Raw genomic sequence first — 18268 nt, forward strand, 5'->3', positions numbered from 1 at the left:
CCTCCATTTTTTTTTTTTTTATTAATTTTTTTTGTTTTTCTTTCTTTCTTTTCTGTCTGCATCACTTTTTTCCCATGTGTTACTCACTCAGCACTTGTTGCACCCCCCCGCAGGCAACTCTCGGATGTGACAAGAGACGGCTCTCTGTCCCTGCAGGAGTTCTTCACTGCCATGCATCTTGTGGTGCTGCGACGGAACAACATTGAGCTGCCTGAGACACTGCCGCCCTCACTCTACCCTGAGCTGCTGGTGAGAGAGAGAGAGAGAGAGATTCTGCTATTAACGCTTGTATTTTGTCATTATTGCTTGTATACTTTGTCATTAAGGATTGTATTTATTGCTTCTATTACCCTTATTTATCATCAGCATTGTCAGTATTTCTTATCATTATTGCTTTCTTCGGCTGCAGAGGAAAAGTAGCAGCAGTGGTGTGGAGGGCGGCAACTCTGGTGCCTCCGGGAACTCCTCAGTGGGGCCAGGCGGGACGGCAGTGACGGAGGGGGAGGCAGGGGGCACCAAGGCAACCCCCGACCCCCTCTCCCCCTCCAGGAACAAAGAGGTGGGGTTGGGATGCTGGTTGAAGTTAGGTCAGGTTATTATGGTTCTTTTGGTTGTGTGGTAAATCATGATTTAAACCAGTTTTGGATGAGCCTTTTGACCTTTCTTTTTTTGAGCTTGGCGTCTCAGTGGGCCTTTTTTTTTTTTTCGCTCTGTTGCCCTTTGCCAGTGTCCCTCTTACATATGTAAAGAAAAGAAAACTTGGTATTGAAGGTTATTTATTTTTTATAAGTGGCTCTGACAAAGGATTACAAAAAGGCAGAAAAAAGACCCATTGAAGATGCCAATCCCCCAAAAATAAAGGAAATTGAATTAAGTTTCCTTGGCATTGTTATTGTTCTGTGATGCTGTTGTAATAGTGATTTTCTTACCTTTATTCCTACACCTCTATTCACATTTCTTTACTCTTCTCTGATTCATCATCATCAATTTGTTTTATACCCTTATTTTTTCTTCCAGTCTTTATTTTCATAGATAATCTCTTCCTATATATTCATCCTCAACATAGTCTTTAGGTCTCCCTTAGTCTTCCCATTGGTCTCCCTCCAACTACCTCTATCTCTGCTGCTCTTCTAAATATACAAAATATCCACATTTATTCATACACTACATTCTCCACATGTGTTCTCTGCTTCCTGTTCCACTTATCAAAATTCTGGATAATTCTCTGACTACTTTTAGGGGACCAACATCTTTAGTGGGCCTCTTTTTTTCCCTAGCCTTTTTGTTGCACTTGGCCAGAATCCCTGTTGCTCATGGTCTTCTCCTTCACAGTGGACTAAGTTTGTGGACTCCCCAACAAGCACACTCTCCTCTCCAGGACTGAAGCCTGTTAACTTTGACTTCCAGAAATCAGTGCTGGAACAGGTGAGAGAGAGAGAGAGAGAGAGAGAGAGAGAGAGAGAGAGAGAAAGTAGGTGAGGAAATGAATGAGTAGATTACAGATAGGGGAATAAGTCTTCTATTTATGCTGAAGTATAGAAGTAGTTACCATTGAGATAACCTTCCTCTGCTTAATATTATTTGTTTTTGTCTTATTTTTACTCAGTTTGTTGGGAATTGATTAGGATTTTTCATCTTATTTTTCAGTTTACTTTTTTTTTGGAAGTTGGCTGGATGAGCAGATCAGTTTGTGTGCATTAGGATGGTTTAGGCATTTGAGAGTGGAGAAGAGCAAACTAGTTAAGAGGATATTGAGGTCAGATGTGTGCAGTGGAGGGTTAAGAGGAAGGCCTCACCTGGAGTGGATGAACTGTGTGAAGAGAGCACCAAATGAGAGAGGAATGACTGTGGCAAGCAAGAGTAGAAGTGAATGGAGAGGGATGGTGTTGAGTGCACAAAAAATGATGCAGTCATTTGACACTTGGGAGGGGATGTGGGTGCACTTGTTGGGGCCCACTGTCTTACGGACCCAGTTAGGATGCTGGGCACTCCATAGGAAGTACCCTACACCTGCTGTGGTCTTAGGATTGGAGTAGGTGCAAGGTAGGGAACAGTTTAATTATGAAGGACCATGGATAAACCAGTGTATGCTGTCAAGGCTTTGTTGTGCATGCATATGGCCAACTGTGTTATGCTTTAGCTCCTGGGGGGTGTAGTAAGGTGGCCCATGAGACTCCCTTTCCACCAGGGATCAACAGAGATAAGAGTGTAAAAGATGAGTGTGTGTGTGTGTGTGTGTGTGTGTGTGTGTGTGTGTGTGTGTGTGTGTGTGTGTGTGTGTGTGTGTGTGTGTGTGTGTGTGTGTGTGTGTGTAGTGGTTTGTCTGGGTCACTGCATATGGGGTTGGTAGCCTGGTATATAGATTATTATTACTATTAGTTTTATCAGTTTCATTATCATTAATATAATATCATACTATCATTTGCTTTGCAGGATCCCAAAATCCTTCACCCCAAGGCTGTCAGACTCACACCAGAGTCCAAAAGGCTGGAGGTGGCAGATGTGGAGGGCCCAGCGTCCTTTAGCCCTGAGTCAGCCATCACCTCTGACCTCACCTCCAGCGCCCCAGCTCCTGCCTCGGGAGACCTGCAGCCTACCTCTGGTGCTGCCCCGACAGGTCCTGCGACATCCCAGGGGAGCCCCAAGAAGACACAGGAGGGACAGGACATCAAGCCCATACAGAGACCATTGCCCAGAAAACCCACTGGTGAGATTTTGTTCACAAACTTCCATTACTGTTTTAATTTCATTCAGGACATTCCACTACAAAATGTTTCTAAAAATTTATGTTCCTTGTCCATCCATCTCTCTCTCTCTCTCTCTCTCTCTCTCTCTCTCTCTCTCTCTCTCTCTCTCTCTCTCTCTCTCTCTCTCTCTCTCTCTCTCTCTCTCTCTCTCTCTCTCTCTCTCTCTCTCTCTCTCTGATTCTTGTTTGTAAGGAGTTGTGAATGGGATGGCTGTGACGGAAGTGCCTCCATTTATTTCTGCCCTCATGTTCCCTTATTGCTTCCTCTAATCCTCTCATTCTTCTATTACCCATTTCTCTTATACTCCAGTACTTTATTCCTTTCTTTTCATGTATTTTCTTAGATAGACAAATGAGCATGTGTCAGGGAAATGGGGAGACTTTTGGCAACCATGGAAAGTGAAATTGTGTGCTGGGATAATCTACAGCCTTAAAGGAAATTGTATGAACTAGATAAAGATATTGATTGATGGTGAATATTTGATCATTGCCTCTCTCCCTCTCCCTGCAGGTTCTACAACAGGAGTGCTGCCACCTCCCCCACAGTCTGCTGTCACCACCCCTCCTGATGATGCTGGGTGAGTCAAGTCCCTGTACCGAATTCTGAGTAGAGACAGAGAAGGTGTCCTCGTGTTGCTCTAATTTCCCGTCTCATACTGTTAACAGAGACAACCTGTGTATATACTCATCATTATACTTATCAACATGACTTGCCATTCTGGTATGCTATTATAACTTGAATTCTTTCATATGATTTGAGCACTTTCAAGGGGAAGGGTTCAAGATGCCTATCCTACAATTTTGCATGACCCTTTTTACCTTCTTTTGGTACTGGTACTCACTTCTTGCTGTCCTTGGCTAGTGCCCTTCTTACACATACACACTCTCTCATGAACTGTGTTGCCTTTGCAGGATGTTTGGCCCCATCAGCTTGCCCAGCCTTCCCTCAGGACCCCTACCAGCTGGCACCAAGAAGGAGGCCCCACCACCACCCCCGCCTCGCCCTGCCCGCACCCACACCCGCTCCTCCTCCCTCGACCTCAATAAATTTAGTGAGTTCTTTGGTGTCTTGATACTGTATTGTTTATGTTCATAGGAAGGATTAAAAAAAAAATATAAAGTGCATGGAAATTCCCATAGTTAAGAAAAAGAAAGATCCCCATTTGCTTGTAAGGTGAAAATATGTTTTTGTGTTTATTATTAGCTTTCATTACTACTTTTGTGTTGTTTTTTTTTTTTTTTTACCTCATATTTGTGCTAGTTTTCTTTCCTTTTACATGACATGAACAACTTAAAAAAATACTCTTGAAAGGATTAAAATTGCATTTGCCTACTACTACTACTACTACTACTACTACTACTACTACTACTACTACTACTACTACTACTACTACTACTACTACTACTACTACTACTACCACCACCACCACCACCACCTCTTTTGATACTGATTAACATTAAAAACAAATTTCTTTTCCTCTATTACTCCTCTTTGTGTGTGTGTGTGTGTGTGTGTGTGTGTGTGTGTGTGTGTGTGTGTGTGTGTGTGTGTGTCATTTCATCTTGTGAACTTGCAGGTCGGAGTAGTTTCCTTGGTGCCCCTCCTGCTGTGCCTCCCCGGGCCTCTCCTGGAGCAGTGAGTAGAGTTGTTTGTAATTGTCTTGTCCCAGATTTTGAAGTCATCCATACAAGAAAAATTTGAATGTCAGCATTTGTAATTTTTTTATTTTAGATTTTGAAGTTGTCAATGCAAGAATGATCTGAATAACAGTGTTTTTAGTTGCTTTTTCCAAGATTTTGAAGTCATACTTGCAGGAATAATTTGAATATCACAACACTTATTTGTTCCAGTCTTAGAGCCTTTTCTGTATTGAGTATTAGACAGTAAAATTTGTAATAGTTATTGAAGGATGGATAAGAGAAAGGACAAAGCTACATAAAAGCAACTCATGTAAAAAATGCTTAACAAGCTGATATCTGTATTAGTTATTATCAGTGTTGTGGTGTAGTAGGTTGGTCCATGTCATTGTATCCTTCCACCATGGGCTGATGGGGCTGAGAGTGTGAAATGATGTGTGTGAGTGTGTAGTGCCTTGTTTGGGCCAACCTGTGTGGGATTGCCAGCCTGGTGTGTGTAGGTTAGTGTTCAGTGTTCACAAGTAGGTAGTTGTAAGCGGATGCTGATGAGGACACATCTTTCACCTTAACATCTAAACTTCTACAGAAACATGCCAGAAGATAGGTAGACAAAAAAGTACTCGTGACGTGTTGCTGTTTTTATTTTAACGTGGAAACTGACCTAAGACAAAAAGAAGGTAAATAAAAAGGCTAACTTAACAGTCACTACCAGCAAGTTTAAACAGGCAGAATGGTAGATGAATAGAATAGACTCAGTAATTACGTTGTTGGTGCTGAGTTTATTAGGAAGCTTTATAAGAAGGCAAGACAAATTTATGAATGAGGAAATGGAAATATATTCAATATGGTAACTGCCATTTGTAGGCCTGATGGCTTCTTACAGCTTCCCTTATTTTCTTATGTTTTTAGGTAAGAATTTCAAATCAGTTAACCAGATTAGTTTCAGAATTGTCTTGATATTAAGATATGTTAAGTCATAATGATCTAAAAGGAAAAAAAGAAATTGGTAGTTTTATAGTTTACCACATTACCAGATGTTGTTGAGGTGACATCACTCACTGTCACACTTTGCCTCCTTCCCCAGACATCACCCAAGAAGCTCATCTACCAGAGGAGTGACGGAGACATCGGGGTGGAGGGGGGTGGAGGCAGCCAGGGTGGGGATGCCATCTTCCCCCTTGACACCAGGCCACCCATGGAGCGAGCAAGAACATCAGCCTTTGAGGTGTACCGGAAGCCACACCAAGGTAGGATGTTTATTTACTTATTATTATTATTATTATTATTATTTATTTATTTTATTTTTTTTATCAATGTACAGATACAAGGTTTGATATGCACTTTTTTCTGTAACTATGATGTGCTAAGGAGGCAAATCAAAGATAAAAACAAATTTAGAGAAAAGCTTGCTAATTTTTTCTGTAAAAACAAAAACAAAAAAATAAATAAATAAAAAAAAAAATCCAACAGAACTGATTCAGGTGTGGGTTAAGCAGTTCTCAGGTGTTACTCACTGAAGACTAAGTATCTAATAATGAACAGTTTGGTTGGAAATGAGGCTATTTACAATGTTTCTCTATTATATATGATAAAAGAGAAAAAGAGATGTTAGTATATGTGTCTTTGCAGGCAATTTAATTTAACAAAACAGTACATTGTGTGAGTGTGTATGTGAGATTTTCATTGCATTTCATTGACCTTCAGACTTGTTACTTGATCATTTTTGCTCTTTGCCAGACTCATATTTTTCTTCTCTCTTTTTTTGCAGAATTTGGTTCAGCTTTTGAGCGAGTGAGTGGCCAGAGGGGTGGGGATGAGGAGGAGAGGTCCCGGCACTTGTCCACTGGAGCGAGGTAAGGACTAGTGAACCGATTTATGTGGTGCTAAGAGCACCACAATGATCAAGTAGGGGGGTGTGTGACAGGTGGAGGTAGTAGTTGTCTGGTACTGCCCTTTAGTCAAAAACATTGTACAATATGACATTACTTCTGGTTGCTGTACATGATTCCATATTTTGCAGACCCAAGGACAAGCGTGAGCTCCAAGCCTCCATCAGGAGCACCACAGAGAAGAACACGATCCTCACCAGGTTAAATTCTGAATTGAACCAGGAGCTGGCTGAAGTAAGTTCACCACTTTAATACTCTGACTCCTTAGGCTTCTCCTTACCTCTAGTTGTTGCCCACTGGGGTCTTAGGGTGTTACTTTGTAAACTCATTGTACCTAACCTGTCTTGACATCAGCAACTTAATGTCTGATTGTTACCTCACTTAATTTTATTTTTTGTATATGGATGGATAGATTAGTTTTTAACTGCTTGTATGGGTTTTGCTGTTGTATTTTATTGTAGCAAGATGAATTTTATCTGATATTAGCATTGTGGAAGTCTTGCCAACTGCCAGTGATCTCTTGTTGCAAGGAAAAGACAGCTTTGTGTGGAAAGAGGGCTCTGTCTTGCCCAAGAAGAGGAAGGGGAGTACTGAGAGTACTACCAGGTGTCAGAGTAGTATTAGTTTTGTTTTCTTTGGTGGTATGTTTTACTTGTCTTTTACTGGTAGTATGAATTCTTGTCTTTAATTTTCTGTTGGTTGTATGTTTTGTGTTTTACTTGTGGTGCAAGTTTTTCAGTTTGAAATTTTATTGGTTATACAGGAAGTGTTGATTTGGTGTTTCATGGGTTAGCAATCATGACAGTGGTTGTTAGGTAGGAATACATTCATTCTCTGATATGTGCATGCTCAAAGAAACAGACTTGCAATATTGTGAAATCCCCAAATAACTCACCTGGAAGAATATTGCTATTGCATTCACTATGCCTCAAAAGACGGCAACTGAACAGGACAGAAAGAAAGAACTAGGCACCCTTTGCTTTGTGTCTTCATTTTTTAAACAAAGACCTATATTTTGAGATCCTTTATTCTCTCATATTAGAACTCATTTCAAAGGCCTAAGAGATGATAAGTTGTCTTCTGTGCATTTTTTTCCACCATTGATGAAGCAGAATAAGTCATGAAAACTCACCTTGAAAATGCCAACAGCTCCTTGCATTCTTTTAAAAGTAATTGAGACCAGATGTAAATGTTTGCAAGTGTCTCCTTAAGTGAAGATGGTGTCCAGATATATAATAGATAATCAGTTTCATACATGCAATTTTTTTCTGTCATTTCCCTTGAAAATTTGGAACTGCAAGTGCTGGGGATGACTGTACTATTATTGTGCAAGTCTGTCCCTACTTCTGTGAAATCATCATGGCTTTCTTGACTAACCATTCAGTCCTTTATTATCTTTTCTTACATGATATCTTACAACTTTACTCTTAAGCTGTTTCTTTACTAATTTTTCCCATATTTCCTCATTAGTGTCTATTTCCTTCCTCTTTGTTCTTTGTAGTTACCATCCTTTACACTTCTGCTGTCTTCACCCCACAGCTGATGATTGTGGGAAGAAGAGATAAGAAACAATCCCTCCATTTCAGGTGATGGAGGAAAGAATTGCATTGGAGATGCAGTTGGAACAGATGAAGCCGTTCTCAAGTTAGTCCCCATCTGTGCCATACTGTCCGGGGCCTCACCTTGTCCAGTGAAAGCCTCTTCTCCCTCGCTTTCCTGTGATCTGACTGAGGGAGAAAGGCAGGCTGAGGGAGGGAAGGAAAGTAGTGGTGGTGATTCTGACTCAGAGTTGTTCAGGTTCTCCCTCCTCTTTTTCCTTCTTTGTTTTGTTTATTTTAAGTCTTGTTTTTCTGCTTCCAGAGGTATCACATTTTGTTTGTGGTGTTGGCTTTGTGAACTGGCTTTGTTCTCATCCTTCTCAGTTTTGCTTCCTATATTGGCATTTTCCCAGTTCTCTCTTTTGTTTGTATCACAAGACTGTTCATTGTTACTGTACCACTTCTCACCAAACCCTCTGACATCGTACTTGTGCTGCTGTTTCCTCCCACTTTTCCATGGTGTTTTCTTACATTCCATCATCTTCACATTACATTAATCTTTTCTGTCAAGTTTCTGTTGGTGGCATTTCACTCCCAATCTTTGTTTTTTTAATACTTTTTTTGTTTTTATTTACTTTATCAGGTCCACACCACGGGCATTTCAGTGCATATTTGATGTTTTATTTAATTCCCTCAGCATTCTAGTTTCTTTCTTACCTGAACTGTTCATGTCAGACACACAGCACATTATTATGCAAAGGAAGAATGACTTTGTACATAGCCTAGTGCTTAAGGAGCAGGACCATTACTCCTGTACAGACTGCTCGGTATTGCATGATGCCCACGGTGGCTGCTGCTGTGGGTCTTGGCCTGCCTGACAGAAGCAGGTGAGGATGGCCATACCATCCTTCTCTGGGGTTTGAGATCTCAAAGACTTGCTAATGAACAATTTCCTGTGATTACAAAATCTTGAACGTGTTGTGGAAACCTTTACCAGTGTTGTAGAACTGAGGAAAGTCTTGTCTTGAAGTTGTGCTTGGTGCAGATACTACTGGGAGTACAAACTTGAGTGTGTGCTAGGCTGAGAGGCTCAGAAATACTGCAACTTATGGATGGAGCATTGGTTCAATTGCTCACAGATGTCTGGAGGAGGAGTTTGTGTGAGCTCAGTACGTGTCGAGTTTTTGTAGTGGCTTGCCGTACTCACATGATTCGTGGTGGCTTTTGATAATGGCTTTACAGAATCTGGGCATTATCCTATTGCTCCTAAACATTTCACAAAAACTATACCATATTGGTACATGGATCACCTGAGGGAGTTTGATGCTTCGTGAAAAAGGTTTGCATCAGTGTATGTGTGTGTGTGTGTGTAATAGAAAAAGTGTTCTTTTGGAAATAAGAGACTTGACTTGTTTGGTGGGGGATGTAAAAGTTGCTGTTCTGAGTGTGACTTGAGGCTGTTCTTATGGGAGATGTTTGTCCCTCATGCATTGACATTATCACTGACTTCCACTATCACTCTTGTTACAGTTAGTCTTTTATGCTGTATATTTAGGGAGTTATTGTAGGTCATGAAGAGGATTTGTTGGTGTTTTGTGACCAGGAGGAGATTGTAAAAGAATATTGAGTCTGTTGAGTTGAGGAATGATCAGAGTTTATTGTTGATTTAGTGAGAAGATAACAGTGGTAATATATTTAGTGAGAAGATAACAGTGGTAATATAAGTTGTTAGTTCAAAGACTGCTGGAAAAAATAAGAAAAAGAAAAACAGCATACATGTAAGACTGGTGATATGTACCCTTTAAGAATTATTGAAATCTCATCTGAAATCATATTTGTAGAAACAAGTGTTCATGAATGTCTTGCAGAAAATTGTGTACAAATGAATGGTAATGAGAAAAAGAGAAGTAATTAGTTGGTTTTAAAGAAAGGATAGAGATAAGTAATTGATCAACACAAGGAAGGCAAATGAAGACCAAGGGAGATTTGAAGGTGTAGCAGGAGACATGAGACTGTATGTCATGAGCAAATCTCACTTATTGTAGGCATAGGTAGTAGTTGTAGCAAAATGAATGTGAATTTTTTTAAGAAGGCTGTGATAACCCTTGGACATATGCCTCTGTAATTTGTCTCTTGATCCACTTAGAAGCAGCCAGTGTAGCCCAAAGGAAGCACAGATTAAGGAAAACACATCATGCAGTAAAGTGTTATCTAATGGTCTTTCATAAGGTGGAAGTTAAGCCTGTCTGTGCACATCAGCATAGAGGCCCCTTGTGCAGAGAACCAGCCATGTATACTTGATTTTCCAAAGAAGCTGTGCTCAAGCTAGTGTAATGAGAAACTGAAGGAAATTATATGGAGTTGGTGCATCTCAGGTTAAGTTTGCTGCTGTAGAAAAATGGATTCCAGTTGATGTAATCCATCAAAAAAGGAGTTTTCCCTGGAAGTGTTCTCCAACTTCCTTCAAAGATTGACTCAAGATTTTACATCCTCCTTGGAGTGCTATGCTTTTCTCTGTCTTGCTGGCTGCTTTCCACACAAGCTGCCCTGCACCTTCCCTCTTGGGCCAGGAAGACATCCTTGCTACTGAAGGAGTAAAGTCTCCCAAGCTTTAGGCATAGCAGGATCTGCTGAGGTCACTGCAAGTCCTGTCTTTGTTGTTAGCTTTGCAGCAACCTCCCTGCAGGCTGTGCTTAAGGGGGCTTTTGGAGAGTAAGAGAATGCCTTCTCATCCTCCCAGACTTGCTTTGGGATCTTAAGACTGAGGAAATATTTTTGGGGAGTATTTTCAAGTGCAAAATCTCTTGATAGGTACCTCTATGTTTTTTACTGCCCATACATCATTGTTGCCACTGACTGTGATTCCGAAATGCATCCCCATAAATGAATCCTCTGTACTGAATCCCAAGGGCATTGTTTAGACATTTTTTTTTTTGTGATATATGATGAAGCACCAAAAGGAATGAGTGTGGGACGCAGGAAGTGTTGAGTGGCTGTTCTGTTGAGAGGAAACTGAACAAATTTGGCTGAATCAAGTGGCTTCCTTCTTTTGTGCATGTAGAGTGCATCCGTGATCCTTAAGTGCTTGCTTCCTTGCTGTGCTGATGAAACTGTTGCAAGTTACAGCCAAAGACATTCAACAGCAGTACATTGTCAGCAGATAAATTCCAATATTCACAAGACACTTGTCAGTCCTAATTTTCTACATGCGTATTCCATGACAGCCGCACTTATCTGGAATGCACTGTTATGCACTGCTGAGGAAATGATAAGTTAAGAATTCTCTCCTAGTGCTTTATGATGCATCACTCAGCATGTCAGCATTTGGCGTGGTGTCTGTGTGATTGTTGCATTGTGATATTTAGCTGAGGGAGTGTTGCAGTGTTTTGGGTCGCTTGTGTACATGCAAAGTGAGGCATTGGGAGACTCGTTTTCCTGCGGGATGCAAGTAGTATGTACTAGCACACCAGGTCTAAGTCTTTAATTGTCACCAAATTGTGCATAATTATGATACTGTTAGTTTGGGGGGATAAAGTCAACATCCTGATTATTTGTATCAAAATTCCACTGCAATCAAAACCCCGGATTCCTTCACTAGCAATGTGCTGTTTTGATGAGCCATGTCTGCTTTCCCTGAGACCTGAGCACTGACACCCAGTGCTCCGGTGAGTGTGAGGCAAAAACAATTCTGTGATAACCAAGGACAAAAGATGTTATTCCATTGTCTGTTTGCCTTTCACTGCAAGTATTGTTGTATCTCCCTCTCTGAAAACTTGTATAGAAATATTTAATGTAGAATTGGATTTATATACATAGATATATGCATATATATATATATAAATATATATAGTGTATGTATGTGCAGGTGTGTGTGTGTGTGTGTGTGTGTGTGTGTGTGTGTGTGTGTGTGTGTGAGAGTGCACATTTTAACTATCATTACCTAGGCTTGTTTCATCTCATTTAGGATGGTAAGGTGTACTAAGAATCTGTGTTGGCATTGTGGAGACGTGTCAAGTAATGGATGTCCAAGTAGATTAGAGTAATGATTGGAGTGTTTGGAATGTTTGGTCTCAGTGTTACTAGAAACAGTAAAGTAACCTTTTCCCCACAGGGACAAAACATGCACAGCAGGATACCATTTGAACACATTCACCAGCTTACTGAATTTTATTTGCTTGTGTTGTCTGTTATATTTTGGATTATTTTGCAAAGTTGACCTTGTTGTATTGAATCAAAGTGTGTGTGCCACATTGTGATGATTCAAGGAGTGCCATTCCATTAAGTTACTGAGCCAGTGATGAGCATGTTTTGTAGTCCACGAGATGCTTTGGGTACCTCAGCCCCAATACAACTAAGATTATATTAGCATAATGTTAGGGATATTTTTTTATGGGAAGAAATGCATCTTGTGGGCCACAAAATTTTGTAAAACTTAGGCTTTCAGGGACCTGTATTTTTTTCCTGTGAAGAGTTTGTTAGAATGGATATTTACTGTGCCATGCCAGAAGCAACATGTGTCAGTTTGTGTTGTGAGCCTGGCAGGTCTTGCTTGACTGGTCTGGGTTATATTTTTTTGCTGGAAAAAAAAAAAAAAAAAAGAGATTAGACACTACAGTGGGCGCTTAAAATACTTGTACCCGCATAAAAAAGAAACTTGTGACATATCATAAAATTAAACAACAAAATAATAGGTTAAATTAAAGTAACACTCACCCTATTACCCTGTCATCTCCCCTCGGCCTTTGGCACAGTCTGGATCCGTTGTGGCATGCTCTCACACAGGCTCCTGAAGTAATCCAAAGTCATATCATGGCATCAGACATGTGTGATGACTTCTGCAGCTGCATTACCAATGACACCTGTGCATCCCTCATCTCCTTCAGGACTATCTACGCTTTCTCATTTATATTTAAATCCGGACTGTTGCCTGGCCACTTTGTGATGGGGATATTCTCATCATTGAGGAAATCTTTTTAGAGGCGTGACATGGTGATGCCATGAATGGCATAAGAGTTGATCATGTGTTCCTTCAGAACTTGGATGTAGCAATCCCCATTTATGGTCACATTCTTAGGCAAGAAGTAGAGTCCATCCCTCCCCACATTCCCACTGAAGCAACCCGAGATCATTATGGAAGCACTGTGCTTCAGTTTTAATGGTGCACCTGGGGCTGTAGTGATTACGTCTGATGGGGGTGCCTTACAGTCTGTGGGATGTCTCAACTTGGAAACTGGTCTTATCAGACCAGAGGAACTTCTGCAATTCTGCCACTGACCAATTCTTGTGCTCTTCAGCAAAAGCAAGACACTTATGCTGCGACTCATTATGCCAAGGTGATGCTTGAGGCGGTGTTAGGTGTGAATAGCGACGTCTTTAAGGAGCATGTGGTAGGGTTTCTCAAGATTCTTTGCAGTCAGCCTAGGTAGGGTTCTTGTTTACAGCTGGCTTGAGAATGTGGTCAGTGAGTGGTGTTGTCTTCCTTGACCTTCCAGGATGTTTTTATTTTTTATTTTGGGGTATGATGTTAGGTGCAGCAAGTAGATGCATGGTGATGGACTTCCCTCTCCCTGTCCACCTGACTGTTTCTTTAATTGGCATCTTTTTCTCCTGTAGAGCAAGAGAATGGGCTTTTTTGACATTGGTCAGGTGCTTGGGATCCATCTTGACCTGCTGGGTTGGGTCCAAACAGTAACAGAGAAGGGGGCAAGAGGGGGTGGTGACTGCATAAAATTCCTTGTAGCATGCATACATAGATGGGCACTGACATGCTACTAAGTGACTCAAGTACTCAGCAAGGGTTTCTGAGTTGCCAGATAACACTAAGTGACGTCATATCAGGTTATATAAATTTTGGTGTAATAAAAACAACAACATTTGCCTCCCTGAACAAGGGTAGCTCTCAGTATTTCCTGCGCTCATTGTATGTATCTAATAAGAGTGATTGTAAACTTTGGACATTGTGGAGAAAGTTGAAATTTTTTTAATCAATTTTGTTTATGTTGGCATGCTAATAATGTGAGGCATGGGACAGGGAACAGTTCTTGAAGGAGTCACCCTAAACATGAAATGAATACTCCATATATTTCATTGGCACCATATGAACACACTGTTGCAGCACCATAAATCAAATCAGTCATATATTTCATCTTTCACTTCAAGAGAATATTTCCCATCTTTATCTGGTGAGCTGTTCCAAAGCACCATGACAGCAGAAAGTTCCTGTTTTAACTTTAATTTTATTAATGTCAGTTTGGCTGTAATGTCAGTTTGGCTGTAAAGTGAGGCAATATCTAGAATTCCTCAGTTTGGAACACATGAATCCTTTGTAACTTAACCTTACCAACCTAACCTAACTTGTTAATCCCAGCGGTTAGAATTGAGAATGAGTCCCCACTCAGGAGTTACTATTGCATGGTAATTGACTGGGACACTGTTTCCTTTCAATAGTAATGAAAACAATTGTGTTCATGAATTAGCTATTGGGTATTGAAAGGGATTAATTATAATGGAGGGCAACCTTTTGAATCAGATGTGTTATACGTGTGTGTGTGTGTGTGTGTGTGTGTGTGTGTGTGTGTGTGTGTGTGTGTGTGTGTGTGTGTGTGTGTGTGCTTGTTTAGTTCATTTAAGGGATCTGATTCACTAGAATAATATTTCTTCCCTAGGAGTAAAGGAGGATAGGGATTGTTGAAGGGTATGGAAATAATTAATAACCTACTATATGGATATGCAGGTGAAGAGTATAGTTCCCTGCACCTTCATGTGCATCACTAAGTGTTTCCAGTGTGTGAATCGCCTGCTATGAGCCACACCACCTGATCAGATTTGTATCCGACACACATCCCAGTCAGTACGAGCGTGATGGAAGGACTGGCAAGATTTGTTTTGGATACGAGTTGAAGCAAGTGGAGCAGTTCACAGTAGGCGTTTCACACACTGGCAATGCCAAGATGAATGCAGATGTGGAGGGGATTATACAAGATAAAATAAAAAATGTCTTCAGTTTAGTATTCTCAATATGTTCTCATCAATCATGACTATTTTGACAGGCCACAGATATGATTAGTTGGGTTCTCAGGGGTGTTTTTTCCTCATTAATGATACAGAATACTTGATAAAGTCATTGATAAACTATCACTACAATTAGGAAAACATCCTTGAAGATACAATAACATTCAGCAAGGTCTAGAAATTTGTCAGAATGAGAGACAGAAACATTTGAGAACACATTACTTGGGCTCAGACAGTTTTATCACTAACAGGTATTTGCTTTCATCCACATTCACTAAATAGTTGAGGAGAATGGCATCACTACAGATTCATTTATGACAGAATCAATGAACTGGTGCATCCTTCCAGCATCCCCCTCACTCCATTCATTCAGCTTGGCTCAGTTGGCAGTCTGATTACACCTCCCCATGCACCTGCCAGCCAATAGTGAGGGACAAGTGTTGTGTCAGCCTTAATACTCCCAGGCACATGGGGAAGAGGGTACAACAGCCTGCCACTATAACTAGCAAACAAGTTAAAGTTTTCCTTCCTTTGCGTTCATCCCAAGCTGCTGCTGCTCCCTCATTGTGTCATGCTGCCCCGACAATGTGATATGTTCTATTTATTTCCTCTGTACAGTACTTAAAAACATGCCGCATACATATTCCCTCATGCATATCAGTGGCAGCAGAAGGTCTTGTGTAACAGCCTCTAGCAGTGGTACGTACACTCACCTTCCAACTGCTGTCGTGGGTAAAATGAATCCCCTGTTGATGGCTCCCATTTCATCACATCCCTAGAGGCAGTGAGCAAGAAGCTGCCTTGTGAAGATGCATTGTAGGTCTTGAATCAGGGATGTACACTCACTGAAGTTAATTTTACTTCACAAAATTCATGATAAAGTATGTAAGGAGAAAAAAAAGTAGAAATTAGTATGAACCAGGGGATCATGTTACTCTGAGGCCCCCTGATGTTGTTGTTGTGTACATAACGAGCAGGCGTTGAGGCAGCGGGGCATTTTCCTGCAGGTGTGGCAAACATGTATATTATTCCATTTTTCTGGTTTTGTTCTAGGAGGCATGAATATGTAAATGTATATATGTATGTTAGTTAATGATGGTATCAGAGCTTGAATTTTTACTCATATTTATTGGTAGTCATAATACTTCAGGTCTCTCTGGATAGAAAATTATAGGATTTGTCAAGGTGGTCTGGAAGAGAGACAAACAATGAAGTCTGTTTAGGTATTTGTAAAATAAAGTTTATGACTTCCAGCTCTTGTTTACAAACTCTACTAAAATTTTATACCTGAACAAAGACAAACTGGAAGAAATTGTAAAACTGGATTTATATAAAGTCATAATATTTGTATTTAGCATATGAAGATTTGAATTTCATAAAACATTTAATCTGACTTTTTTTTCATGTCACATTTGTATTACAAACTATTTTATGTTGAGAGTGGCGAGGTCAGGTAAGGTGATCATGTCTCTGTAAAGAGAAAATGTCTATACAGGATATTGCCTGAATATGCAAAACTTTCTCTAGGTGCATTTTGGGTAATTTTTAATTGTTGTAAGCATGTTTATAAAAAACAAATCAACCATGAAAAAATATTAGATCACCACGGGTCACCCTCTCTTCACACTACGAGTGGATTCACCCTCCTCTGTTGCTTGTACCAGTCCAGGCCATCACCTATGCACAGAGGGATGACAGAAGCATTTGGGCATGAGCAAGTACACTTGCAATAAAGGGAAGGGGTGGGTGACCAGTATTAGTCCAGTACCTTAAATGGTTGATAGATTTCTTTACATAAAAGTGAAACCCATTTACATTAAATTCTCTTTAATTTGGTCTTTAAAGTCATGTGTGCAGTATTGTACAGTGTGGCTGGTAGATTTCTTTACATAAAAGTGAAACCCACTGACACTAAATTCTCTTAAATTTGGTCTTTAAAGTCATGTGTGCAGTATTGTACAGTGGTGGCCAAGTCACTTTGTCATAGTACAAGCCACCCAAATTTCATGGTGGTATTAGACTCTGACAGGCAAGTAGTACATGTTGGTTTTATGTGACATCCATCCTCATCCCTCACAGTGCATGATGGTAACCCTCAGCTTGACTTCAGATGGCTGTGGGAGTGGTGTGGTGCATGGCATCACTGCTCTGGTGGCAACTTGTGACTTAGCATTTTGTTTACTCTTCTTACAAAATGGTAAAAACAACCTAATGCTGAGTGAGAATAGCACTGCATACAGCAAACCTTTGCTAAAAGTAAAATTTCTGATGGTGCTGGCATTTGTGCTCAGGTGCAGGATGAAGAAATTACTGTAACTTGCCTAATTATGCAGTTAGTGGCCAAGTAGCCAGGAAAATATCACTTGAGACAGACTAGAATCTTGTCAGTCAGTCTAGGATTGCCTTTGATAACATGAATTTTCTCAAGTGATACTGTGCATAAATGGCATAAGTATCACATGTAACTTTTACCAAAGTTTGCTGTATGCAGTGTTAAGATTTGAGATACTCAGCATTAGCTTGTTTATAAAAATATAGTAAATAAGGCCTGATGTGGGGTAAGTCATGAGTGATGCCATGCATCACTCCCTCAGCCACCTGAAGTCAAGCCAAGGGTTGCTATCATGTGCTGTGAGGGAAGAGGACAGATGTCACGGCCAACATGTACTACTCGCCTGTCAGAGTCTGATGCCACCCTGATATTTGGGTGGTATGTATTTTGCCCAAGTAAGCAGTTGGTGACTACTCACTTGGCTGCCACTGTGGTTGGCTGCAAATATGGTTTGACCTAAAAAATTACTACAAAAGTTTCTTAACTGTTTACTGTAGTACCAGGTGTGCTTAATAGCATACCAAAGGTCTACCACTGACCACAAGGAAGGTGTAGGTAATTTTCAAGATGGCATTTAAGTTTGCCACTAAATTTTAAAGACGTCTGTTACTCCTTTGTTATTTATGCTTGATATGGATCCAGATTATGTTTGAGAGATCTGAGAATCAAATTTGCATATTTACAAGATAGTGAACTAATTGATTACAAAATTACAATATCAAAGATGGCTACAAAAATGCCCATTATTCCATAATCATTCATCCTATACAGGTAATTTGTCTTGGTGGCCTAGGGAATCGGTTTGACTTCACTTTTGCAGCTTGTTTTCAGCCCAGATCTTGAGTGCTATCACTGTAAATCAAGAGATTTCCCATAAAGACTAAGACTTTTCTGATGTGCCTGAACTTCATCAGAAAGGACCAGATGGAATCATTGTGAGTGCAAAGGGATGATGCAGTTGTTCCAGCTAGTGAGAAATACACGGTGGTTCATAAATGAGAGAGAGAGAGAGAGAGAGAGAGAGAGAGAGAGAGAGAGAGAGAGAGAGAGAGAGAGAGAGAGAGAGAGAGAGAGAGAGAGAGAGAGAATCAACAGAAGCTGAATGAGTCTTCTC

General features: G+C 40.5%; 2 protein-coding genes across 3 annotated transcripts in view; one reads left to right on the top strand and one right to left on the bottom strand.

Moving 5' to 3' along the window:
- Positions 1 to 16215, top strand: part of LOC135092997 (ralBP1-associated Eps domain-containing protein 2-like) — a 19374-nt gene extending 3159 nt beyond the window's left edge. The window contains exons 5-15 of the mRNA XM_063991831.1: positions 114 to 249; positions 410 to 559; positions 1333 to 1425; positions 2434 to 2707; positions 3258 to 3324; positions 3659 to 3798; positions 4324 to 4382; positions 5469 to 5631; positions 6153 to 6237; positions 6405 to 6507; positions 7860 to 16215. Coding sequence (XP_063847901.1) covers positions 114 to 249; positions 410 to 559; positions 1333 to 1425; positions 2434 to 2707; positions 3258 to 3324; positions 3659 to 3798; positions 4324 to 4382; positions 5469 to 5631; positions 6153 to 6237; positions 6405 to 6507; positions 7860 to 7922 — 1333 coding nt within the window. The 3' untranslated portion in view covers positions 7923 to 16215. The remainder of the gene's footprint in view (positions 1 to 113; positions 250 to 409; positions 560 to 1332; positions 1426 to 2433; positions 2708 to 3257; positions 3325 to 3658; positions 3799 to 4323; positions 4383 to 5468; positions 5632 to 6152; positions 6238 to 6404; positions 6508 to 7859) is intronic.
- The window catches only part of LOC135093000 (uncharacterized), a 74181-nt gene continuing 68437 nt past the window's right edge, over positions 12525 to 18268 (bottom strand). For both annotated transcript variants that reach the window (XM_063991839.1, XM_063991838.1), the window contains exons 10-11: positions 15536 to 18006; positions 12525 to 13418 (exon numbers count right to left, since the gene is read on the bottom strand). The gene's annotated coding sequence lies outside the window, so the exon portion shown is untranslated. The remainder of the gene's footprint in view (positions 13419 to 15535; positions 18007 to 18268) is intronic.

Source organism: Scylla paramamosain, chromosome 41, assembly GCF_035594125.1.
Source record: "Scylla paramamosain isolate STU-SP2022 chromosome 41, ASM3559412v1, whole genome shotgun sequence".
Taxonomy (NCBI): domain Eukaryota; kingdom Metazoa; phylum Arthropoda; class Malacostraca; order Decapoda; family Portunidae; genus Scylla; species Scylla paramamosain.